The 27,610-nt window shown below is 41.5% G+C and overlaps 1 protein-coding gene across 2 annotated transcripts in view; it reads right to left on the bottom strand.

The window, feature by feature from the left end:
- tat (tyrosine aminotransferase) overlaps nt 1-27,610 on the bottom strand; it is a 47,807-nt gene that overhangs the window by 3,694 nt on the left and 16,503 nt on the right. The window contains exons 5-11 of one of the 2 annotated variants that reach the window (XM_069901900.1): nt 23,053-23,211; nt 16,470-16,608; nt 12,059-12,111; nt 10,440-10,592; nt 7,745-7,873; nt 4,686-4,769; nt 4,489-4,587 (exon numbers count right to left, since the gene is read on the bottom strand). In XM_069901900.1, the coding sequence (XP_069758001.1) occupies nt 4,489-4,587; nt 4,686-4,769; nt 7,745-7,873; nt 10,440-10,592; nt 12,059-12,111; nt 16,470-16,608; nt 23,053-23,211 (816 nt within the window). The remainder of the gene's footprint in view (nt 1-4,488; nt 4,588-4,685; nt 4,770-7,744; nt 7,874-10,439; nt 10,593-12,058; nt 12,112-16,469; nt 16,609-23,052; nt 23,212-27,610) is intronic. The other variant, XM_069901901.1, reaches the window with a different exon arrangement.

Genomic DNA, 27,610 nt, shown 5'->3' with positions numbered 1-27,610 from the left:
AATATAAAATCAGTCTGTTTGCGGATGATGTGATAGTGTACTTAACAGAACCAGAACTATCAATAAAAGAACTATATAAGAAATTGAAGGAATATGGAGAAGTGTCGGGATACAAGATAAACGTAAATAAAAGTGAAGCAATGCCTATGAATAACGCGGATTTCTCAAAATTTAAGGAGGAATCCCCATTCAGATGGCAAACGCAGGCAATAAGATACCTAGGTGTGCAAATAAACAAAAATCTAGGCCAATTATATAAACTCAATTACAATCCACTAATGAAAAAACTACAGGACGATTTAGAGCATTGGAAAGAGCTACCACTAACACTGATAGGAAGGATAAACTGTATTAAAATGAACATTTTTCCAAGGATACTATACTTATTTCAGGCATTGCCAATACAACTGACAGAAAAATTCTTCAAAGAGTTAAAGAAAATAATAAGGAGATTTTTATGGAGAGGGGGGAAACCGAGGATAGCACTAGACAAATTAACAGAATGGTATAAACAAGGAGGCTTACAATTGCCAAACTTCAAAAATTATTATAGAGCCGCACAATTAAGGTACCTATCAGATTTTTATCAAACAAGGGAAAAACCAGACTGGACGAGACTAGAATTAGATAAAATAGGGGAAAAGATACCTGAACACATATTATATAAATGGGACGAAAAATTGGTACAACATAGAACTTCTCCAGTATTACACCATCTCCTCAATATATGGAAGAAGATACATGTAGAAAGAAATAAAATAAATTACCAAATACCAAAACTAATATTGACGCAAAATAAGCTACTCCCTTTTACAATAGACAACCTTGCCTTTAGAAAATGGGAAAAAAAAGGGATTAAAAGAATAGAAAATTGTTTTTCAGGAAGTAGATTCTTATCCTTTGAACAAATGAGAGATAAGTACAATATAACGGGAGATACAGCGCTGGCATATTACCAACTGAGATCCTACTTGAAAGATAAATTAGGAAGCAACTTGAGTTTACCAGAGGGAAGTAACCTTGAATATGTGATTACAGATACAATGTTAATCAAAAGATTTATAAAAAATATGTATATTAAACTGCAAGAAAAGGAAAATGAGGAAACAAATGGTAAAACTAAACAAAAATGGGAACAAGATTTAAATATAAAGATAAAAAAGGAAACATGGGAGAAGTTATGCTCTGGAACGATGAGAAATACAATAAATACGAGGCTGCGTATGATACAATATAATTGGTTACACAGACTATACATTACACCGCAAAAGTTAAATAAATGGGACCCAACAGTATCTGATAGATGTTTTCGATGTAAAAAAGAAAGGGGAACAACAATTCATGCAATCTGGACATGTGAGAGAGTAGAAAAATTTTGGGATGATCTCAATCAGATATTAAATAAAATAACAGAAAACAATATACCAAAGAATCCAGAGATCTTTCTCCTAAGTAACATAAAAAATAAAGAATTTGGAATTGACTTGGAGGATGCACAAAAAAGATTTGTTAAGATAGCCCTAGCTGTAGCAAAAAAATGTATTATGTCAACCTGGAAATTGGAAGATAATTTGAAAATACAACAATGGTATATAGAAATGAATAAATGTATTCCATTAGAAAAAATAACATATAGTTTAAGAAATAATATCGAAATATTCGAACAAGTATGGGAGCCTTACATTAAATACAATAGCGAAAACCTACCGGGAACAAACATTACCTAAGTTGATGGAAGGAGAAGAGAAGAAAAAAATGGACTCAGTAGAATTTCTGGTGTATTTTTGTTGAATGACAACATTGTCTAACTGAATTAATGCAACCTAGATTGTATAACTAAAATGGATGAGAGGGGGGAGGGATGGGGGGGTGGCTTGGGAGGAGGGAGGGGGGAGGGAGAAAAAGTCACTGTAAATGTGTGGAAAAGAAAAAGTGTATATCATGGCTATTGTGATTTATGGTGTGAAAAATAAAAAATTTAAAAAAAAAAAAAAAAAAAAAAAAAAACCATCACATTTGTCGATGCAATATGTGACTGACTTCCAGTGTGGTTTTCAGTTAGCTCCTCTGTACTCCACACCGCCATGATACTGCTAACTCTGTGAACCACATACTTATATACACATAATTCACTGTAACATTTTCATATATACAGCACCGCTATTGTAACATGCAAGATCCTACTCCTTTTAACTGTAATTCTAATATATGCCATACCGCACCCCTTGCTGCAATGCTCTGATATACCCCATACCCTTCAAGGTAACATAATTGAACCTACATCTCTCAAAATAATATTACTGATATATCCAACATATGGTTTGGGGAGTGGGGTGGGGGGGAGCTGTAAGCACAATGGAATGCCATTCTTGTTGTCCATTCACCCCCAATCTTGGTGTCATCTGCAAATTTTCTAATCCAATTTACCACATTATCATCCAAATCATTAATATAGAACCAAAAATTGATCCAGCACTGATCCTTGAGGCATACCATTAGTCACCACAGTGAACTGTTAGAAGGGCTCAGTTTTAAGTTGAGATGAGGGATGTTAAAGGGGATAGAGATTTTTGACCCAACTTGCTGAACAAAATGCACATTAGTCCTACCTGCCTATGTTTGGCCCATATCCATTTAAACTCATCCTATCCATGTAATCGTCCCAAATTTTTCTGAAACATTGTATTAGTACTTGGTTCGACCACCTCCTCTGGCAGCCTGTTCCATAACCACACCCCCTCTGTGTAAAACATGTTACCTCTCAGGTTTTTATTAAATCTCTCCCCTTGCACCATAAACACCTCATTCTGTCTTGTCGTCCTCTGATCAGATGGCATTAACATAGACTTCTCCAATTTCCATTAGCATCCTCCCACCACCCCACTCATCTCTCTTTCCCCATCCCTCTGTCTCCTTTCCTCTAGCTCTCCATTCACAGAGCAACCCCCAATCAATTCTCAGCTTTTCTCCCCTGCCCTCTATCCATGCTCACCTATGTCCTCTCGGCCTGTGCTCCTCCCCCTGCCCCTTCTTTCCTCTATCTGTCTTTTTATTTAGGTGCCAGCCTGCTTTTTGGTTCTACTTTGAGAAAGGGCTCAAGCCCAAAATGTTGGCTATATATCTTTGCCTCCTTTGGACGCTATGGGACCTGCTGAGTTTCTCCAGGTCTTTTATGTATTATCCACAAACACTTCATTCACTTGTTCCCAATTTTCCAAGATGAGATAAAGTGTCCATTATTGCAATGTTTAATAAAAAAAATGAGCAAATACATGGATAGGATAGGTGTGGGGTATGTGGCAAATGCAGGCAGGCAGGATGAGTGTGAGTGGGACATTTTGGTAGGCAAAGGCAAGTTGGGCCAAAGGGCCTGTTTCCATGTTGTATGACCCAACCCTATAATCCCCTGTGCGGGACCTTATCAAATTGCAAACATGATAACCAGGCCGTAATAGGAATGATGAGCAATGGAGAACCCAGTGCCTGCTCCATCTAAAATGCATCTCTGCTCCACATCCTTCTACCTCCTAGTACCAACTACTCTTTATTACTACCTGCTCCATCTAAAATGCATCTCTGCTCCACATCCTTCTGCCTCCTAGTACCAACTACTCTTTATTACTACCTGCTCCATCTGAAATGCATCTCTGCTCCACATCCTTCTGCCTCCTAGTACCAACTACTCTTTATCCATCTGAAATGCATCTCTGCTCCACATCCTTCTGTCTCCTAGTACCAACTACTCTTTATTACTACCTGCTCCATCTGAAATGCATCTCTGCTCCACATCCTTCTGCCTCCTAGTACCAACTACTCTTTATTACTACCTGCTCCATCTAAAATGCATCTCTGCTCCACATCCTTCTGTCTCCTAGTACCAACTACTCTTTATTACTACCTGCTCCATCTAAAATGCATCTCTGCTCCACATCCTTCTGCCTCCAAGTACCAACTACTCTTTATTACCTCCTGCACCATCTGAAATGCATCTCTGCTCCACATCCTTCTGCCTCCTAGTACCAACTACTCTTTATTACTAATGGAGAGGTACAACATGGTAACAGGCCCTTCCAGACCATGAACCTGTGTTGACCCAACACACAAATTAACCTAAAAACCCTGTAAGTTATTTTGGAGTGTGGGAGGAAACTGGAGCACCCAGAGGACACATACAAACTCGTTACAGAACCCAGGTCACTTGCTCTGTAATAGCATTGCATTAACTATGCTGCCCTCACCAACATGATGATAAGGACTGGGTCGGACTATTTCCAAGCCACGTTACCCCATCACTCGGTAAAACAAAGACTTGAGCCCTCATGGGGCATTCGAGCTCATGGTTCTGCTAGCGTTGAAGTGAATTCTAGTGTTGGGGTGGTCTAATTGCAGTAGGAGATCACTAGATCCTGGGACTAATGTGTCCTTCAGCCTCACTGCTGAATTAATTTCTTGACCAGGTTCAGGAGCTTGTATGTGAAAATGATTTACCGTGGCAGGAAGGCAAAAAACTGACTGCTCCATAATCAAATGTTCTGTGAAGTCGATGTCACTTTTGAATTCAGGAAAATCATCAATGTCAATTCCAACCTAGAAACAAAACAAAAAGTAACATATCGGAGATACTGGGAAAAGCAGCAGTGGGGTGTTTCATTAACCTGCATGACATGGAGATTGATCCAACTCACCATCATGTACATGGTCCCACAGGGTCGGATTGGTCTTAAGCCTGGAACCATTGCAAGGGCATTGAAACACAGGTCAGCGTTGGACTAAGGAAAGAAAAGAGAATTTCTTTCAATGTCTTGTAATCACATTTAATCTTTAAAATATTCACGCTTCAATTGATGAAAATCAATTGAATGAATTGATGGAAATCCAGATTCGGAAGCATGTGGTCTTAAGTAGATTGAATGGACTGAAGGCTGATGAGTCCCCAGGGCCTGATGGACTGCATCCCAGGGTGCTTAAGGAGGTTGCTCTTGAAATTGTGGACCCATTGGTCGACATTTTTCAGTGTTCTTTAGATTCAGGAGAGGCGCCTGTGGATTGGAGGTGGCTAATGCGCTGCTTTTCAAGAAGGGAGGGAGGGAGAGAGAGAACAGGCAATTACAGACCAGTTAGCTTGACATCAGTGGTAGGGAAGATATTAGAATCTATTATAAAAGAAGAAATAACAGAACACTTAGACAAATAATAGTCTCATTCCAAGTTGGCCTAGATTTCTGAAGGGAAAATCATGCTTCATTAATCCTCTGAAATTTTTCAAGGTTGTGATGAGGAGGGTGGACGTGAGCCAGTGGATGTGATGGACTTGAACTTTCAGAAGGCTTTTGATAAGGTCCCGCACGGGATTAGTAAGCAAAATCAGAGAGCGTGGTTTTGGGGGTAAGGAGCTGACATGGATAGAAAATTGGTTGACACAGGAATCAAAGAGTAGGGATTAATGAGTCACTTTCGGGATGGCAGGATGAGACAAGTGGGGTCCCACAGGGCTCGGTGCTGGGTCCTCAGTTGTTTATCATATATATTAATGATTTAGATAATGATTATAAATAACATTGGCAAATTTGCAGCTGACATGAAACTGGGTGGAAGTGTGAGGAGGATGTCATAAAAATGCAGGGGGACTTGGACAGGCTAGGTGAGTGGGCGGATGCATGGAAGATGCATTTTAAAGTGGATAAATGTGAAGTTATCCACTTTGGTGGCAGGCACAGGAAGGAAGATTATTATTTAAATAGAGTCAAGTTAGGGAATGGGGAAGTGCAATGTGATCTTGGTGTACTTGTACACCAGTCACTAAAAGCTAGCATGCAGGTTCAACAAGCTGTGAAAAAGGCAAATGGCATGTTAGCCTTCATAAAAAGGGGAATAGAGTATAGGAGTAAAGAGGCCTTTCTGTAGTTGTACTGGGCTCTGGTGAGACCACGTCTGGAGTACTGTGTCCAGTTCTGGTCATCTTATTTGAGGAAGGTCATTCTCACTATTGAGGGAGTGCAGCGTAGATTCACGAGGTTAGTTCTTGGGATGGCGGGATTGAAGTATGGGGTTGTATACGTTGGAATTTAAAAGGAAAAGGGGAGATATGATTGAGGTATATAAGATTATTAAGGGATTGGACATGACAGAATCTGATTACATGTTCCCAATGTTGGGGGAGACTAGGACTAGAGGCCATAGTTTAAGAATACAGGGAAGGCCCTTTAGGACAGAGATGAGAAAAAAAATGTTTACCCAGAGAGTTGTTGGTCTGTGAAATGCTTTGCCTCAGAGGGTGGTAGATGTGGGTTCTCAGGATAAGTTCAAGAGGGAGCTAGATAAGGTTCTTATGGGCAGGGGAATTATTGGGGAGAAGGCAGGGACAGGGTATTGATAGTGGAAAATCAGCCATGATCTAAGTGAATAGTGATGCTGGCTCGATGGGTCAAATGGCCTACTCTAGCACTTATTGTCTATTGATAGTGTATTTTCAGGAAAACCCAGACCAAGCCATCATTCTGAAATGCCCTTGGTACAAGTCTGTCTGTCCTGATTCCTACTCTGTTTTATGAATTAGTTTGAATTGAATTGTTTTCTGTGCACTAAAATGAAGAGGAAAAATTTTGTTTCATGTACTAACCAGGCAAGCCAACTTGTACATAGTACAAAAGGCAGTGCAGGATTAAACAGAGCAGGGGAAAGTATACATGACAAGAATAAAGGGTGTAGTATTAAGGAGAAATGTAGTTAAAAAGTGCAAGGCATCATCTTGTACTGAGGGCTGGTCTATACCAGAGTCTGATAAATGCAGGAAAGAAGCTGTCCTTGAATCAGGAGGTGTGTGTTTTCATACTGGTGTCTTCTGTCCAATGGAAGTGGACTTGGGGAAGGAGAAGAGAGTGCGACGAGGGTGGAATCTGTCCTTTAAAATATTGGATGCTTTCCTGAGGCAGTCAGAAGTATAGACAGAGTGAATGGAGGGAGGTTGGTTTGTAAGATGGCCCAAGTTCACAACTCTGGAGCTTTCCCTTTCACACCAGGAATCTGCCATTTGGGATGCTCACATCAGCAGTATGTCCTGGCACATTAATCTTGCACTTCCCCACTCTGTCCCTTCTCACTTCCTCACCGTATGATTCTCTCGCTAACTCTGCAGTTGAATAGCTTTTCTCCACTCTCATTCTCCACACTCACTACTGGACAGTCCTATTCAATTCATCGGTTTGTGCCACTCTACTTCTTTTGTCACACTAAGGTTATTACGTTAATTTCCTCTCCCAGGTTTTCCCTTTTCCTCATTGATATTGGGTCTGTCTCACTCAATTTGTCTCCGGCTTCTGCGCTGCATGACATGAATCTGCCCAAATGTAAATATACCCACCTCCTCAAGCAGCTTTTTCCATGCATCCAACTGCCCAGGACCATTAACCAAGGAAAATAATAAATTGATCCAGTTACAACCATTCCCAAATTAAACCATCAACACTCTGAGCAGGACTGAATGATGATAGAGTGGAGGATGGTGGTGCATTAAAAACTGCCAGAGGAAGTAGAGGCAGGTATCATTGCAACATTCAAAAGACGTTTGGACAACTATATAGATAGGAAAAGGTTGAAGGAATATGAGACAAATGCAGGCAAATGAGACTGGCTTAAATGGGCAATGCGACCAGCATGGATGATTGGGCGAGACAGCCTGTTTCCATACTACATAACTATGTCTCTAATTTTTCAAGTCTGCCCAGGAAGCTGAGCTCAACATTACCTTCAGGATGCTATTGGTTTCATCGTAAAATTCTTGAGTTGTTTTGTTCAAAATATTTTCCAGTGCTCCTTGTACAATTGTGCATGGTCCAAGAATTCTTTGACTCAAACAGACCAGGCCATGTCGGATCTATTGGAATAGAAGGTTGGATTAGTTTATTTTAAAATTATACTTCTCCAAAGAAAAAGATGAATTATACCATAAATACCAGTGTGGCTGATGGTAAGAAGTTCTAGGCTACAGGTATATTTCTGGTAAATTGGACATTAAAATGGCAAATGAGGAGAAAAGTAAGGAATGTGATGATGGCAAGTAAGGAAAAAGGAAGTGTTATAAATGAAAGGGTGAGGAAACAGCAATATCTTGAAGTTCAGGTTCACAATTGCTGAATGTTTTGGGGCAGGTAGATAAAAGAAGTTAAGTCGGCTCCAGGATATCTTGCCTTTATTGGCTGAGATTTTTTTAAATTTAGACATACAGCGCGGCAACAGGCCATTTCGGCCTATGAGACCATACAGCCCAATTACACCCGGTTGACTGACACCCCTGATATGTTTTTGGAACCGGAGACCCCAAGGAAAACCTACACAGACACAGGGAGAACGTACAAACACTTCACAGCAATGAAAAGAGGGTGGTCGTGTTTGAGCTCCATAAATCGTTATTTTGGTTGCGGCAAGAGATATGAATGCAATTCTGGTCACTAGCTTACATGAAGGTTACTGGAGACTGCAGATGCTAGAACCTGAAGCTAAGAACAATCAGCAGGTCAAGCAGAATCTGGGAGCAAAAGAATGATTGAGGCTTTGGGCCCCAGTGCTTCATCAGGACTGAGAATGTGGGAGAGGCTGGTGTAAAGAGGACAGGTAGGAGGAGAGGATCAGGGCACATGTGGGTTTGGTGAATCTGAATGAGGTGAAGCATTACAGACAAAGGCAGTGGATTGGCAGATACCGAACAAAGAGAGACAAGAAAAAGAAAGGTCATGTAGAGGATGAGACACAGGGTGAAGGAACAGATGGAACCCTTTCCATTCCTACACCGACCTGACTGGCATGGGCCTTTTCCACCACCACATATTTTGGCTGGGCAGTCTCCAGCCCATGGTGTAAATGTGGCACATAGAGTTTTCCAATTTCAATTAATGAGTCCCCTCTCTTCTTCCACCACTTCCATTCTTCCTCCTTTCCCTTACCTTTTTTGTTCCCTTTCCAAACCACCCTTACCCAGCCCCCTATCCATCATCATCCCCCCCTTCCTCTTTGGTTTCATCCCTTTCCATCCCCTTCTCCCCAGTGGATCCTGCTCTCTCCTCCCACCCCAACCTTGGTTCAATCTGGACTCTTTTATACCATCATTGTCACCTCTTCTTATCAGATTCACAGCTTTTATTTTCTAATCATCCACTCTACCCCGTGTGAGTCATCTTCCTCCACTTGATCAGGAATGAAGGGTGAGGCTTGAAATGTTGACTGACTGTTGCTTTCCATGGATACCGTGTGACCTGCTTAGTTCCTCCAGCATTTCAGGATATTGTCCTCAGATTACAAGACAGTCCACAACTCAATGCAACAAGACCTGAACGATATCCAATATGAATTGTGCCTGGAATGCTTTGCCAGGGTTGGTGCTGGAGGTGGTTCAATAGGGACCAGGCACATGAATGCAAGAAAAATAGAGGGTTATGGGTGTGTGGTGGGGAAGGTTTAGATTGTTGAGTAGGTTTATATAGTTTGCTACAACATCGTGTGCTGAAGGGCTTGTACTGTGCTGTAATGTTCTGTGTTCCTCTCAAAATAAATGCTAATATTGCATTTGGCTTCCATGCTTGACATCGTACAGTATAAATGAGTCACAATCAATTGCACAAAGACTGAAGGTGCCGAAACTGAAGGTTTTTATTTGCAAGAGATGGACAGCATCCCTGTGTTGGTCGCTCACTTCCACCCGCACTTTACTGGGGACAGGCTTGTGGCATGACGGCCTTTATGGGGAAGAAACTGAACTTAAGTAGGCCAGTGAGAGCAGGGTCAACCAGGAAAGGTCATGTAATTTACATATGACAAATATATACAATAGTGGTTCCACCACTGACACAGTAGCTTGTACCATCTATAGAATACACTGCAGGAACTCACCAAGATTCCTTAAACAGCACCTTCCAAACCCACCACCTCCACCAGCTAGAAAACAAGAGCAACAAAAGCATCGAAACACACCCACCTGGAAGTTGGCCTGCAAGCCACACGTTATCCTGACTTGGAAATGTATTGCCATTTCTTCGCTATTGCTGGGTCAAAACCCCAGGACTTACAGTGGTTCAAGAAGGCAAATCACCATCCCCTTCTTACGGATTATTAGGGATGGGTAATTAAATGTTGACTCACCCTCTAATGCCCACATCGCATGAATGATGATAATGAAAGGTCAGTTTCCCAGTCACTAAACTCCCAACTCTAGTTAGCTTCTAGTGATCCTGCTCCAGCACTTGGTGAGTTTAGAAACTTAGAAAAAAATAAAAGCAAGAGCAGGATATTCAACCCTTTGAACATGTTTTGTCATTAATATTAAATTTGCCATGCACTGTATTTGCCCATTCTTAACATCTCTATATCTCCTCACAAGCTCTGTATCCTCCTCATAATGCACAAATCCACTAATTTTCATGCCAGTTTTCCAGTGGGTTAAGTCTCACCTCTCTGGTCAAGATCTCATTTCGGTCATGTATGAGAATCCAACCCATTCTCCAGCCAGGTACAAGCCATCGTTTGGCCAGCCCCCCACAGGACAGGATGGGAACATTTCTACTCAGAGAGCCAAGGGCAATGAAATTGCACTCAGAGAAGACCTGAATCATATGTAAATTCAAAGGTTAGAAATATTTCAATGTAATCACTCAGATATACTCCAAAACCTATACAAAGGGTAGGGATCACAGGGAATCAATATTATATTGCACATAAGAGTTCATTGCATCTGAACTGGAGGGAGACTAAAATCCTTGGAAGGTTGGCTGGTGCTGCTCCAGGGGGGGGTTTAAACTAGATTTGCAGGAGGATGGGAACCAGAGTGCCAAAGCAGATGGTGGAGTGGGGATGGAAAATGTTGACGTGAAGCCTGTATACAAAGACAGGAGTCAAATGGTCATACGTAGTGGGATTAAGATTTTGAATTACATCTATTTCAATGCAAGGTGCAAAGGCAGACGAGTTTGGAGCATGGATTGGCATGTGGAATTATGACATTGTGGCCATTGGTGAGATTTGGTAACAGGAGGGCCAGATTGGCAGCTCAGTGATCTGGGATTCCATTGCTTCAGGGGCAATAGAGTGGTGGAGAAATGAAATGGTGAGAGCATGGCATTGCTAGTCAAGGAAAACTTCACAACAGTGGTCAGACAGGGTCAGACTAGAAGGCTCATGTACTGAGCCTATATGGGTAGAATTGAGAAATGGGAAAAGGATGACCACTTATAGTCCACCCAATAGACAGCGGGAATTGGAGGGGCAAATCTGAAAAGAGATTATCAGACAGCTGCAAGAAACATAAAGTTGTAATAGAAAGTGATTTTTAATTCTCCACATATTGCCTGGGTCTCCCATTCTGTAAAAGGGCTAGACAGATTAGAATTTGTTAGGCGTGTTCAGAAAAGTTTAATAAATCAATTAACAGAGGTCCCAACTAGAGAGAGTGCAATACTAAATCTCCTTTTAGAGATCAAGACAGGACAAGTGACAGAAGTGTAAGTTTGAAGAGATTTGGTGTGTCACCAAAAACTCTCAAAAATGCTGTCTGGTATGGAGGTGCCAATGCACTGGACAGGGAAAAAAAACTCTAGAGAATTGTTAACTCAGCCTGCAACATCATGGGCACCAGACTTCACTCCATCAAGGAGTGTCTTAAGAAAGCAGCCTCCATCCTTAAGTAACCCCCTCCCCCCCCCCCCCCTATAACTTAACCATTACTGATATCAGCCTCATTATCTTATAATTTCCTGGATTATTCCCTTTCTTAAACATTCGCTATCCTCTAATTCTCAATTACCTCTCCTGTGGTTAAAGACATTTTTAAATATCTCTGCCATTGCAATTTCTACACCAGTCTTTATCCTTTCTCACCCCTATTGGTAAAGGGAACCAGGAATGTGTGTGTGAGAGTTCATGTCAGTAGAGTGTGTGAGCGTGTAGAGTATAGGTGGCATGTAGAGTATGGAGTTAATCTTAGGTTTTTTGGAAATACAGAGTTCAGATTTCAAATTTCAGATTTAAGATCTAAGCGTTCAAAATAGATCATATTCTTGACAATTTTTCTCACCATATCTGCATAGATTTCATCTGCTATGATTGGAAGGTAATTTCTTGCAGCAACTAACAGAGGAACAAATAAGTATCAGACAATGCAAATATAGGATATTAGATATATAAAACAAAGAATATATTTTCTGAGAAAATAATTAGTTAACTTTTGTATTAAAATTCACCACCGATTCACAATGCCAAATTTCCTTTCCTCTGCCCATGTTCCTTCTCAGTACTTCCAGTAGCACCCCAATTCCAGCCCAGCATGATCACAGACTAACAGCCTTCCAAACACCAGATTGCCATCCATCTCCATTACCTACCTCCCAGCCTCAATCCCAGCTGTATCTCCTGATCTTTATTTCTTCTTTATGATCTGCAGATAGTCAGTTTAAATTCCTTGGGGATTATTTCACTCCTAAATTCTCCAAAATGTGCAGGCATCTTCATTGATACCACCCAAAAGGGGTGCAGAGAAATTCATCACAAGTTTAGATTCCTCCACATCACCTTGACCACAGACTGCCTTTCACTACATCCAATCACAGTGAAGCATAGGAGACATTTAGTGGGGTATTTGCAAAGGAAGCAAATCCAGTGAGGGGGTGTTGTGTTTGGAAGATTATCAGGTTTGGTGGGTTCACAGAGAGAAGAGTCTGGACACAAGTGTTACAATTACGAGTAATTTTAATGAACACACAGAGACAAACAGAAGAATGTCAAATGCTACTCAATTACTCTACTACTAAACAACACGATAGACATTCACATCAAACCCAGGATGGACTCCAATACCAGTGGCCACCTTTACTCTACACATTCACACACTTTATGGTCAGGAACTTTCACATACACGTAATACACACCCACTTCCCTGCACCAACCGGGGTGCGGCTCTCTGCAAGTACTGATCTATGACAGTACTACAGCTCAGCTTAAGTGTAGTGCACACCTTACCCGTGATACTTCCAATGATGTCATCAGTAGTGACCTGATATGGAACGATGTCCGGGGCTTGAACCTCGAAGCAGAGAGAAAGAATGTGCTATACATTGATGTTTTTATACAGTTCGAGCCAATTATGACCCTAGATTATTTAAATTAGTGGCAAGGTGTGCACTAATGGGTGGCCAGAGTTCAACCTTGATTGACAGGTGATGTAACTTCCAAATAAGTTTCCACAATATTCCAGCAAGGCAAGAGGCCATATGATTCTCCACAATCTGAGAGCGGGGTCTCCTCAGGCACTGCTGGTGGTGTTATCTGGGGGAGGGGTAAATGTGGCTGTGCTCCTGCTCCTCTGTTTCTTGGGTAGTCAATGTTCTCCAGCGCTGGGGGGCCATGGTGTCCATGCTGCGTCCAGTCTCCTGGAGTGGGGGAGGGAGAATGCCTCTGGGCTGTTCCCAGTTTCCCGGAGCTGGGGGAAGGGGGGTGTGGGCGTTCCACTGCTTCAAGTCTCCCAGGGCAGGGGGCTCAGCCTCCACCTTTCTCTCAGTCTGCTAGGCCAGGGGGTCACTGCCTGGCTGTTACCTGCTTCTTCCTTTTTCTCCTCTCCCTCCTTCTGTTTCCTTTGTTAGCATCCAACACTTGTGCCGGCTTCCTCCTCCGATGCGGAGAGGCTGCTGGCTTCAGCTTAGGCCTTTGCCCTTTTATTTTTCTTTACCCAGCTTGTCGTTGCTTTTGTTGGTTTCCTTCTCAATGAATTCTGTTCCTTTTTCCTTTTGCCCATCATCTGCTATTCCCCCTTCTATGGCTCCCTCTTCTATCACTCCCAGTCTCTGGCACCACAGTCTCTAAGACTATGTGAGATTCGTTCCCCATTGCAATTTCTGGGGTGATGACTTCATGGGGGGGGGGGTGTTGGCCCCTTACCCCCTTGCTGCTTCTGCATAAGTGGTGACTTGTTTTAGGTAGGTTTTGTAGAGGTGACCTGCCTCACTCCACAGGTTGCAGCACTTGCTTTCTCCACAATCCTTGGTCTGCTGACCTCTTTTGAAGTTTTTACAGTTGACACACTGCTGGGATTGCTGAAGACCCAACTGCGCTGGGTGGGTCACGTCTCCAGAATGGAGGTCCATCGCCTTCCCAAGATCGTGTTACATGGCGAGCTCTCCACTGGCCACTGAGACAGAGGTGCACCAAAGAAGAGGTACAAGGACTGCTTAAAGAAATCTCTTGGTGCCTGCCCCATTGACCACCGCCAATGGGCTGATATCGCCTCCAACCGTGCATCTTGGCGCCTCACAGTTTGGCGGACAGCAACCTCCTTTGAAGAAGATCACAGAGCCCACCTCACTGACAAAAGACAAAGGATGAAAAACCCAACACCCAACCCCAACCAATCAATTTTCCCTTGCAACCGCTGCAACCGTGCCTGCCTGTCCCGCATCGGACTTGTCAGTCACCAACGAGCCTGCAGCAGACGCGGACATACCCCTCCATAAATCTTCGTCCGCGAAGCCAAGCCAAAGAAGAAGAAACTGTGTTGTCACCAATTCACTCATCTTGTCTCTATCCAATGACATCATCAATACACACCTTCTCAATTAGTTTCCTGGAAATGTTACATTTGATCCCCTTGGCCAAAGGTTGATACAGATTGTGAATAGCTGCATCCAAATGTTAATCCCTGTGTTACCCAACTAGTCACAAACTCCCAACCTAAGGAAAAACTCATTAAATCCTATCAATTGATAAATTCCACATAAAGTATTACTGTGTAAAATTGAAACCTCACATTTGGAATAATGGATGATATGGATAGGAAGTTGAATGACAGACAGGAAAGAGAATGGCATCTGACAACTGAAGGGTATCAAAAGGATCAATTCTTGGGCCTCAACTATTTTAGTTTACATAATTAACATAATGTAATATTTCATAATTGGTTTTTGACATGAAACTGGGTGATCATAGATTGAATGGCTAATGCCCAGAGGCTTTAAGACAACGTGGAATGATTAAGTTGGTAAAATTATGATAGATGCTGCATTGGTTTCCAGTCAGGAAAATTAGGGAAGCAAATTGTCCAGAGGATATGGAAAGTCTGCAGAGAGATATAGATAGTTTAAGAGAGTGGCAAGGGTCTGGCAGATGTAGTACCATGTTGACAAATGTGAGGTTATCCTCTTTGGAAGGAAAATTGGAAGATCAAATTATTATTTAAATGGAAAACGATTGAAACATGCTGTCGTGCAGAAGGATTTGGGAGTGCTTGTGCATGAATCGCAAAAGGCTGGTTTGCAACTGCAGCAGGCTAGCAAGAAAACAAATGGAATGTCAGCCTTCATGGCGAGAGAGATTGAATTTAGGAGCAGGGAGGTTATGCTGCAACTGTACAAAGTACTGGTGAAGCAGCATCTGGAGTACTGCATACAGTTCTGGTCTCCTTACTTGAGGAAGAATGTACTCGCTTTGGAGGTGGTGCAGAGGTGGTTAACCAGATTGATTCCAGTGATGAAGGGGGTTATGCCTTTGAGGAGAGATAGAGACATTTGGGACTATACTCACTGGAATTTAGAAGAAGGAGAGGGGATCTTATACAAACGTATAAAATTAAGAAAAGCATGGGTAAGGTAGAGGTAGATAAGTTGTTTCCATTGATGGGGGAGACTAGAACTAGGGGACATAGCCTCTGGATTCAGAGCATTAGATTTAGGACAGAGTTGAGGAGGAACCGCTTTTCCCACAGGGTGGTGAATCTGTGGAATTTCCTGCCCATTGAAGCATTGGAGGCAACCTTAGTAACTACACAGTATTTAAGACAAGGTTGGATAGATTTTTACATAGTTGGGGAATGAACAGATATGGGGAAAAGTCAGGTAGATAGAAATGAGCCTCTCATCAAATCAGCCATGATCTCAATGAATGGCAGAGCAGGCTTGACGGGCTGGATGGCCGACTCCTGCTCCTATTTGTTATGTTCTTATGTTCCAATTGGATGCCTGCGATCAGTGTTGTGCCACAGGGGTCAATACTGGGTCCACTTTTGTTTGTTATCGATATCAATGATTTAGATGGCAAAATTAGGTGGTAAAGGGGACAGTGAGGAAGGACATCTAAGTTTGCAACAGGATCTACATCAATCCAGAGGGTAGGCCACGGAGTGGCAAATGGAATTGACTCTGACAAATGTGAGGTATTGTAACTTGGAAAGCCAAATTAAGTCAGGACACATGGTGGACGGCAGGTCGATGCTTCCCTGAAAATTGCAACTCAGGTAGACAAGGTGAAGAAGGTGTCATTGGACAGGTTATGGAGTGTTAAAAGTTGATTGAACAGTACAAGTTTTTGGTGAGACCATACTTCAAGTGCTGTGTGTGAAATACTGTCTCTTCACATGTACACATTTTAAAAAAAAAGACATTCCCACAATCATTCACAGAGTGTTCCCGCTTCAGCCAAAATTATAAGAACGCTGTACTAACCAGCCAGAATATTTTGGAGATGGGATTTATTGAACACAGAGCCACATGGATTTGAAGGATTGTTCACAAGGATACAGGCAGTTTTATCATCAATCAAGGCTTCCATATGCTGAAGGTCAATTTCCCACGATTTTTCTGGCTGTAATTAATTAGTAGAGAGCACAATGAAATTCTCTGTAAACACCACCTATTGACAAGATATAAGTTTGTAAGTCACATTTAAGGAAACCTCACAGTATAGCAAATACCTTCCTAAAAAAATTGGTGATAAGGAAAATAAAATGGAGACACACGAGAAGCTACAAATGTTAGAATCTGCCAAAGGAACTCAGCAGGTCGAGCAGCATTTGTGGAAGAAAAATTATCAGCTTTGGGATCTGAACCCTTTATCAAGACACCCATCCTCAGTTGCTTGGAGATGACGGTGAGTTTTCTTCCAAGAACTGTTGATATTTGTGCACTGAAGATGCAAACAAAATACAGTAGCAGGGAGATGATGCTTGAAATGTATAAATCAAAGGAGCAACCCAAGTGGATCAGTTTGTAAAGGAGGTGTACAGTGTGCTCTCCTTCATTGATCAGAGCAGTGAGTATAAAAATAGGGAGGTCGTGTTGTCTCTGTATCGGTGAGAAGATGGTGAGAGTATAGAACAAGCTGCCAGCAGAAATTATGGAAGTGAGTTTGATTTTAACATTTAAGAGAAATTTGAATAGGCACGTGGAAGGAACAGCTGCGGAGGGCTATGGTCTGGGTGCAGGTCGATGGGAGTAGGCAGAATAAGATGGGCCAAAAGGCGTGTTCCTGTGCTATAGTGTTCTAAGGTTCTACGAAATGATTAAAGGAGATGTGTAAGGCAGGTTTTCTTTTACAACAGCAAGTGGTAGATGCTTTGGTTTGGACTGTCAAGGGGAGAGGAAAAAACAGATACAACAGCAATAATGAAGAGGCATTTAGATTGACACATGATCAGGCAGGAAATAACACTTGCAAGGTAGAACAATAGAGTACATACAGGTTCTTTAATCCACAACATTGTGCTGAACTACAGAAACCTATTCCAGCCTCACACCTCATAACCATTTATTTTTCTTTACATCCACGTGCCTACCTAAGTCTCTTAAGTGTCCTGTTAGTAACAGCCTCCTCCACCACCACCCCTGGCAATGATCTCCAGGCACCCACCACTTATGTGTGAAAAAAATAACAAAACCTTAAACATTTCCCTGAAACCTTAATACATGTCCTCTGGCAATGGCCACTGCTGCCCTGGGGAAAAGTTGCTGCCTCATCATCCTCTCAAAACTTCTGCAATCTCTTTAAAGCTTCCACATCCTATAATGATGGGACCAGAAATGTTGTCTAAATGTGGTCTACCAGAGTTTTATAGAGCTGCAAAATTACCTCACAGCTCTTAAAATTCTTAAACTCAATTCCCCTGACTAATGAAGGACAGTACATCATACACCTGCTCAACCTCCCTATCAACTGCGTGGCAAACTTGTGAGATCTGCAGACAGATTGCAAGATCCTTTTCTTTCTCCACACTGTTAAGAAACCTCCCATTAACCACATACTCTAGCTTTGAGTTCAATCTTCCCAAGGGCATCATTTCACAATTTTACAGGTTGATCGCCATCTGCTACATCTCTCCAGTCCTTTGCTACCTCCCCTGTGGACATGGAGGGCATAAAAATCATTGCCAATGCTCTAGCAATCTTTTCTCTATATTTTGTTGGAACCAACAACCACCTTTTACGCTACCCACACCTCCTACTTTTGTGTCATCTGCAAACTTCTCCACTTTTCATCCAAGGCATTGATAAGAATGACAAAGTGCAGGGGTCCCAGAACATATCCCTGCAGAACACCAGCCACCGATTTCCAGGTAGTGAACGTTCTTCTAATATAATTATCTTCTGTGGGCGAGATGCTGGATGAAAAGTGGAGAAGTTTGCAGATTTGGCTAAACCAAACTAGCGTAGTGTGATAGTCCAGATTCTATCACCAATGTGTACAGATGGTAGTGTAGGATGACTGTGATTGGCTGAGAGTGTAGCCACACCTACTGGCAGGTCTTAAAGGATTGCTCCTCGCCAGACCAGGTCATTCTGGACTGGTCGACTATGCTCCAGTCTTTTAGTTAATAAAAGCCTTGGTTTGGATCAACAAGTCTTTGGTTCTTTCGACGCGCACTACATGCAGGACTTGATCTGAATAACAACAGGGCTCTAAAGAGGATCATGGTGAAGAAGGGCCTAGGGTTGTAGGTACATAACTCGTTAAAGATGGCATAGAGTTCCAAAATAGTGGGATACCGACCATGAGCAGGCAGATGTGATGTTAGATTATCATCCTGGTTAGCACAAACATTGTTGGCTGAAGAGTCTGTTCCTGTGGTGTACTGTTTTTTTGAATATTTTGAGAATTTTCAATCACACAAAGAATAATAAAAAAAACAACAAAAAATACAAATATCGATGCCCATGGTCAATATTAAAGAAAGTGAGGAAAAAGTCAACATGTGATTCAATTATTATAAAGAAAGAAAAATTACAATAATGCTACAAAAATGCAAATGTTGAACCAAAGGGAGAAAAAACTAGAGGAACCCTCCCACCACCAAGAAACAAGAAGAAGAAGAAAAAGTAAGATGTTCTATGAATACAAGATTATAAGTGGTATGGATAGGATAGGCTGCAAGATTCTTTTCCCCTTATCGGAGTTGAATAAAACACAGAAGCAGGCTGAGATGGCCTGCTTGACCATGTTAAAAAAAATGTCCTCCTGCTTTAGACCCATTTACCACTCTTTTGGACCAGTTACCACAATTTTATTAGCCTTAAGATAATTATGGAAAAAGATAACATTGGTCCTCAAGTTAGAGTCTTAAATTGGGGCAAGACCAATCTGAACATTTGCTAGCATTGGAGAGAGTTCAGAGAAGATTTACTAGAATGATACCAAGAATGAAAGGGTTAGCATATGAGGAATGTTTGTCGGCTCTTGGACTGTACTCATTGGAGTACAGAAGGATGAATGAGGGGGGACCTCAGAAATATTTTGAATGCTGAAAGGCCTGGACAGTTTAGATGTGACAAAGTTGTTTCCTATGGTAGAGGAGTCCAGGTCAAGGGGCCACAATTTCAGGATAAAAGGGCATCAATTTAAAATGGAAATGCAGAGAAATTTCTTTAGCCATAGGGTTGTGAGTCTGTGGAACTTGTTGCCAAGGAGGCAGTGGACATGAGGTTGTTTGGTGTATTTAAGACAGAAAGTGACAGGTGTTTGATTAGTCAGGGCATCAAAGGTTACAGGGAGTGGGGCTGAGTGATAAGGATCAGCTCATCATTAAATGATAGAGCAAACCCGATGGGGCGATTGGCCTACTTCTGCTCTTATTAGGCAGGGGTGAGCAATAGTTGACTGGATGCAAGTGTTTGTGAGCAAGAACATGACTGCCAACTGGAATGCATTGATAAAGAAGGTCTAGGATGATACATTTCCATTTGGGAAAAGGGCACCAATGGCAAGTGAAGGAGCCCTGATTAACAAGAGATATAGAGGCACAGATCAGAAAGAAGAGAAGCATATCTCAGATACAGGCAGACGGGTTCAAGAGAATCCCTTGTGGAATATAAGGAATATAGGAACGTAATAAAGAAGGAAATAAAGAGGCCTAAAAGAGGTTTTGAGGTGGCTTTGGCAAACTGGATAAAGGAGAATCCAAAAAGATCTTGTGTTTATTAAGCACAAAAGGGGCACAAGGGAAAAGATAAATCCCCTCATGGGTCAACATAGGTATCCATGAATAGAGGCAAGGGAGATGGGGAAGATTTTAAGGGAATATTTTGTGAATGTGTTTACTGTGGAACAGGATAAGCGAGAATGGGAGGTGAGGGAGGCAACTAAAGGTATTCTGGGACATGTCCATGACAGTAATGAAGAGGTGATAGCAATTTAGTATTGTGTCAAGGTGGATACATTTTCAGATCCAGATGAGGTGCATCCCAGGTCATTGATGGAAGGCAGGAAAGAAATTGCTGGGGCCTTGACAGACCTTTTTAACTCATTGTTGAGGATAAGAGATGTTCTGGAGGACTAGATGATGGAATCATTATTTTAAAAAGGCTGCAAGAATAATTAAGATACCTTGCCACACAAGTTGATAGGATGGTTAAGAAGGCAGATGGTAAGTGGCCCTGAAACACCTTTCACATTGGTTCTGTGCTTTTCCCCAAGAACATCTGTTCCCAATTTACTTTCCCAAATATCTGCCTAATCCCATTGTAAATAGATCTTCACCAATTAAACACTTTACCATTTTGTCATCTTCTATTCTTGTCCACAGCTATGTTAAAGGTCAGAGAGCTGTGGTCACCATCACTGAAATTGTCCCGTTCCCCCCACCCCGAGAGGTTTGTCACCTGACCAGGTTCATTACCTAGTGCTAGATCCAGTATTATCTCTCCTCTAGACGGCTGGTCCATATACTATGCGAAGAATACTCCTTGAACATACCTGACAAAATCTATCCCATCTATCCCTCTTGCAGTAAGGAGGTGCCAGTCATCATAAGGGAAGTTGAAGTCTCCCATAAAAACAACCCTGTTATTTTTGCACCATTCCAAAATCTGCCCATTTATCTATTCCTCAGTGTCCAGAGGGGCCTATAGACTACTCCCAATACAGTAATTGCTCCCTTCCTATTACTGACGTCTACCCACACTGACTCAATAAACAAAGGAGGTGGCACAGTTAGTGTAGCAGTGAGTGCAATGTCTTTACAGCACCAGCGATTGGGACTGGGGTTTGAATCCTGCGCTGTCTGTAAGGAGTTTATACATTCTCCCCATGTCTGCGTGGGTTTTCCCCGAGGGGTCTGGTTTTTTCCCATCATTCAAAATGTACCGGGGGTGCAGGTTAATTGAATGTAAATTGGATGTCCAAGCCTTGTGGGCCAAAATGGCCTGTTACTGTACTATGTCTAAATGTTAAAAATTAAAAATAAATTAATCCCTCCATGTCTTCCCTTTCTGCGGATGTGATACTATCCCTGATTAGTAATGCTATTCTCCCCCTCTTTTTACCTCCTTTCCTATCCATTTTGAAACATCTAAACCCCCAGTACCTGCATGAGTTAATCCTGTCCTTGTGTCAGCCAAGTCTCTGAAACAGCCACAACGTTGAAATTCCATATACTGATCCATACTCTAAGTTCATCTCCCTTATTCCTAATACTTCTTGCATTGAAGTAAATACATTTCAATGCTTCCAAGTCACCACATTTATGCTCTCTCTACTGCCTGCCTTCCTCACACTCACACTAAGCATTGCATCAACCTTTCCACCATCTGCTGTATTCTCTGCACTAGCATTCTGGTTCCCATCCTCTGCCAAACTAGTGTAAACGTCCTGACTGTGGCCTCGGCACCACCTACCTGCCTTTTTCCAGGACCCTTAATCCCATTACTAAGCAAAAATCTAATTCTGTCTTAAATATATTAAACGAAGCAGCCTCTACTGCTTCATTACAGTGGGAAAAGCAGTCCCCCTCATTTCTGTCCTAAATCTATTCGCCCAAATCTTGAGGCTATGTCCCTTGGTTCTAGCCTCGATGCTTGTTGATGGATGGGAGTTTGCCATCAAGGAAGTGTGAGTACCAGAGTGTATTACATTAACATAGGGTGGCACAGTTAGCACAATGCTAATAAAGTGCCAGTTACCGTGTTCAAATCCAGCACTGTCTGTAAGATTGTATTGTCTCCCCACATCTGCATGGGTTTTCTCCTGGTATTGCAGTGTCCTCCCACCCTTCAAAACGTACAGTGGTAATTGGGTGGCCTGAGTTTAAATGGCTGAAATTGGCTTCTACCGTATAATAAATTTTAAAAAATTAAAATAACAAAATGAGGTTTGCCTGTCTTATCTCTATTTGTCCTCCACCATTCTATTCTGCAATTTCTTTGCCTTGATTGCTATCCTTAACTTTTTCAATCACCATCTTGAATGCCAACTCCCTACCAGACTAATTTAAAGCCTCCTGGTTGAATTCCCACCAGAATATTGGTTCCCCCTTTGGATCAGGTGTAATCTGTCTCCATGGTAAAGGTCATCCCTGCCTAAAAGATAAAGTTGCCTTATTGAGAAGATCTATGGGAAGGATTTGAGAAGGACCTTTTTGACCCAGAGAATAATGGGTATCTGGAATGCACTGGTGGAGAAAGTGATGAAAGCAAAGTCGCTGACAGAATTTAAAAACTTTCTTGATGAACACTTGAATCATCTATTTTGTATTGAAATTTATGGGCAAGTACTGAAAATGGGATTAATGTGGCAGCATGGCCACTGGTTGATGTGAGTAAGTTGGGCTGAACGCCTCATTCCCAGGTGTTTGGTTTGATGACTTCATGATATAAAGGTTCATTTCTGTGCTGTGTGAGTTTATAATCTCCTCATTCAATATTTTGTGCAATTCTTTTCAAGAAAAATTTGCTGTACATTTGAGACTCTGTGACGCCGTGATGGGAGATGACTATGGTTCCCAGATCCAAGCCAGTTACCCATGTTCTAATTATTACATACCAGTAAATTGTAAAGTTTAACCTCAATACCCAGAGACACAGCCAGCGTTTTATACAGGGAGAATCCAGGCCTGGGAATCAGGATGTTCTGTCCTGGGTTTGCCAAGACATTGATGGCCAGTTCAATGGCCTGACTGCAGCCACTGGTCAAAATCACATCCTAAGGAATAAAATATAATGTCAGTTAAGCTCAATTACTGCATGTTAACTAGTTGTGAGTCAGAAGTCAAAAATATATGGGCTGGTTCAAACCACAATTACACTTACTTCAAGACGATGTGAGACAACTCCTCTTCCTGCCACTACTCTCCCTATCTAAATCTCACTCACATCTTCCCTGCCTCACATTCACTATAGGACTTCTTTTGCATCTCCAACACTCACTTTCTGCAGATTCTTGTTCCTTCCTCTGACATTTTTCCTCTCTCCCTGGTATCTCCAATCACTTAAGGAATCATTAGTTTTGCAACATAAAATGAAGATCAGTCAATTCCTCATGTCCCAACACCAATCCTGGCAGAACACAACTGAACACAGGCCTCAAGCCTAAATAGCACTCTATCACTATTGCACTCTCCTCTGGGCCAGCCAATTCCAAATCCAGACTATCAATTCACCAAGGATTCCACATATGGTCTTTTCTTGATGATCCTACCATGTGGGAAATTGTTGAATGCCATACAAAATTCCTGGACCACATCTGCTGCTCTATTGTCATCGACCACCTTTGTCACTTCCTCAAAAGATTCAATCAAATTTGTAATGCGTAACCCGCACTGAAGGAAGCAGTGCTGACTGTCCCTTTCCAAATTTGTATAAATCCTATGCCTAAGTTTCCTCTCCAAGGGGTTCCCTACAACTGACTTTAGGAGATTATCCCTAGTTCCTTTCTTGAAAAAGGAACAATAACGGTGTACTGACAATAACCACACCAGGAGTGCAACAGCTTTAATAAACTAATATGTACACTAAGAGGTCTTGTCTCTCTGTAAGACAAACCTAGAAGGCCAGACTGTAGCTCTGGACTGCTTTATAGACAAGGTCACCGGGATGACCCCCTGGTGACCTAGTGGTGTAAATTACATATCACCACAAACGGACTACTCTCCAATCATCCGGATGTATGACCTGCTGTTTCTCCAGCACATTTGTGTATTGCAGTGATAAAGATGGATTTCCTCTTGCATGTTGCTAGTGAGAAGATCTTTGTCAAGGCTCAAGCAATCATCTGGTTATTTCAACAATCTGGGATATATTCCATCAGGTCCCAGGGACTGTAACGCTTCTCAAAAGATCCAGCACCAACTCTCTCAATTTCAAAATGCACTAAAACATTAGCATTCCCTGCACTATATCCCCTATCACTGTCCTTTTGTGCCCTTCTCCTTGGTGAATACTGATGCAAAGTATCCATTCACTAATTTGCCTTATTCCTTCATCTGCCAGCATAAATTTCTTCCTTTGTCTTTGAGTGGTCTCATTTTTCCCTTAGTCATCCTCATGTTTTTTTTCTCTGCAATGTCGCATCCATCTGCTATCTCCCCACATATCTTGTCCTCTAATTCCTGCTGATTATTCAGGGGTCTACAATACAATCCCATAGAAGTAATTATTCTCTTATCTATATGCTCCAGCCATCTGGCCTCACGGGACAATCTCCTGTGAATAAAATAAGGAGGAGAACAGAAAAAGAGTAAAACTCAGAATTCTGTGGACACCGTGGTTGAAGTAAAAACACAAAATGCTGGAGAAACTCAGCAGGTCAAACCATAGCAAAGACAGATGTTTAGGGCTTGAGCCCATCATCAAAGTGTGAGAAAATGTTGGTGAGCATCTGAATAAAAGAGTGGGGAGGGGAGGGGGATGGCACTGTGAATATTTAAGAGGGAAATCTTTGTATGTATTTTGATTGATATGGTTCACAGTGTGAAAAATTAAAATAAAAAAAAAGACTATCCACAACACCAAACACATTCGTTTAATCCGCCAATTCAGTATCCACAAAGCAAGGCCTCCAAGGATGCCATGCCTCTCTACTTTCTGAATTAGCCTTGCATGGGGAACCTTATCAAATGGCATAATGAAATCCATATACAATACATCCACTACTCAACCTTCATCAATGTTCTCTGTTACATCCTCAAAGAATTCAGTCAGGTTCGTGAACGTGACCTTCCCCTCACGAAGCCTTCCTGACTATCCCTATAATTAGATGATGCCTCTCTAAATGCTTGTAATTCCTGTCTCTCAGGATCTCCAACAACTTGCTCACCACTGAAGTAAGACTCTCTAGTCTATAATTTCCTGGGTTATCTCTACTCCTTTTCTTGAATAGGGGAACAACATCTGCAGCCCTCCAATCCTTTGGTACTTCTCCTGTCCCCAGTGGCAATGTGAAGATCATCACCAGTGCCTCAGCAATCTTCTCCCTCACTTCCTAAGGTAGCCTTGGATAAATAATTTTAAATTCTGTTGCTCTTATAGATTTTGCATGGCAGTGTGCTGGCTTAGCAGTTTCCTGAAGTGTGGATCCAAGTTCAATCCTGGCATCGGCTATTTGTGTGCAATTTTCTGGCTCTCCCCTTGACTGTAGGTTTTGCTGACTGCTCCAATTTCAGGTCATATCCCAAAGATGTGTTGGGATGATCATTGGCTTCTGTAAATTAATCCTTTGGATGGATAAATGACAAAAGGATCAAAGGGTATGTAAGAGACAATAAATTGCAGGGTTCTAGGAAAAATAAGGAGTGGGATTCCATTGCTGGGAGCTGGCCTTGACCTGATGGGATGAGTGGTTTCCTTTATTGTCATAATGAGGAAATAAACTATGTGCCTTCTGCAACAAGAACAGACAATATTAAAAACATCAGGCAACGTCTGTTGAATTAATCTTTCAAGTCAATGACCTCTCATCGTGATTAGTTTTCTGTTTTGGTTTCAGATTTCCAGCATCTGCAGCTTGTTAACTATTTTGATGACCTTACCTTCTTGCCTTGTGACCTTCAGGACTTGGTGTTAATGTACTCTGAGATGGTTCTCATCACCTCATTTATAAACTGATTACATCTATTTGTTTGTCTTATCTGTTTGCAGGCATTACTTCACACTACTCCCAATGTCCCACTTCTGAGTTCGCCAAACAGTCCATTCACATTTTTCTGCAATGTAGAACTTTCTTCTACTATATATGGAATACTTCCAATTTTGGTATCATTATCAAAGGCAAATATAATCCATCATCCCCACATTTAAGCCCAGACCAGTGATAAGCACCACATGGCCTATCACTGAGAGCTGTGGAATCTCACTACAAACCATCACCAACCTGGTTGCTATAACTTCCATCTCTTATTGCATTTTGCTTCCTTCCACCAAGCCAATGTTTGCTCCAACTTCCTACTTCTTCTGGAATCCCTTTACTTTCCTGATCAGTCTACTATGTGGGTCTTTTCACCTTGTTTTTGCTATCTTTCTCAAAAAGGTTCAAGGAGGCTGGTCACACACAATCTTCCTTTGACAAATTTATGCCGACTGCTTCTGGTTAACTGCTGTCTATTCATGTTTTGATTAATACTAACCATCAGAATTTGTCCAATAATTTTGATGTCCTAAATATGGTTTATTTATTTCATCTTTATTTAATAAGATCTGGGTATCACTAGTCATCCCAACATTTTTTTAAAAAACTTTATTGATGTCGTTCAAAAAACAATTAGTACATGACATATACAACAATTAACCCTAAACATGAACGTTATTTTTTATAGAAAAAAAAGAAAAGAACCTCCCCCCTTCAGCCAACTCTCCTAAGGTGAGCCATAAAGAAAGAGAAAAAAAAATATTAAAAAAAATTAAGCATACATATTAAGATCTAATCAATTTAAATTGAAATGTAAATATTCTGAATATAACAACCACTTATTAATAAAAAACTATAGTTATCATGCGAAACATATGTATTTTTTTCCATTATTAAACAATATTTCATCTCATTATGCCATCTATTAATATCAATCATATTTGTATCTTTCCACGTACTAGCAATACATTTTTTCACTACAGATAAAGCTAAATATACAAAAGTAAGTTGAAACTTATCTAATCCCAAACTTTTCAAAGGTTGCAAACTACCCAATAAAAACACTGTCGGATCTAAAAGTATTTTAATCTTATACAGGTATTCATCCCAACATTTAATGCTAATTCCAAATGATCCTTGGCATCTGAGTGGATTGCTAAATAATTTCAGTTACTCGATTAGGAAGGCTAGAATTACCCTTAGATCAAATTGGGTTAGTATGGCAAATTTCCTCACCTGAAAGACACAGAACCCTAAATTATAGGAGCACAAATGGGCTAATCAGCCCATCAAGTCTGCCCTTCCATTCAATCATAGGGCTCTCTCTCAGCCCCACTCCCGGGCCTTCTCCCCAAAATTTTTGATGCTATGGCTAATCAAGAACCTGTCAATCTCTGTCTTAAATACACCTAATAACTTAGCCCCCAGAGCCACCTGTGGCAACAATTTCCACAGATTCACCACCCTCTGGGTAAAGAAA

The sequence above is a fragment of the Narcine bancroftii genome, chromosome 10 (genome assembly GCF_036971445.1).
Source record: "Narcine bancroftii isolate sNarBan1 chromosome 10, sNarBan1.hap1, whole genome shotgun sequence".
In the NCBI taxonomy this organism is placed as follows: domain Eukaryota; kingdom Metazoa; phylum Chordata; class Chondrichthyes; order Torpediniformes; family Narcinidae; genus Narcine; species Narcine bancroftii.
The sequence above is the reverse complement of the archived record's forward strand: the minus strand, read 5'-3'. Positions and strand labels throughout refer to the sequence as shown.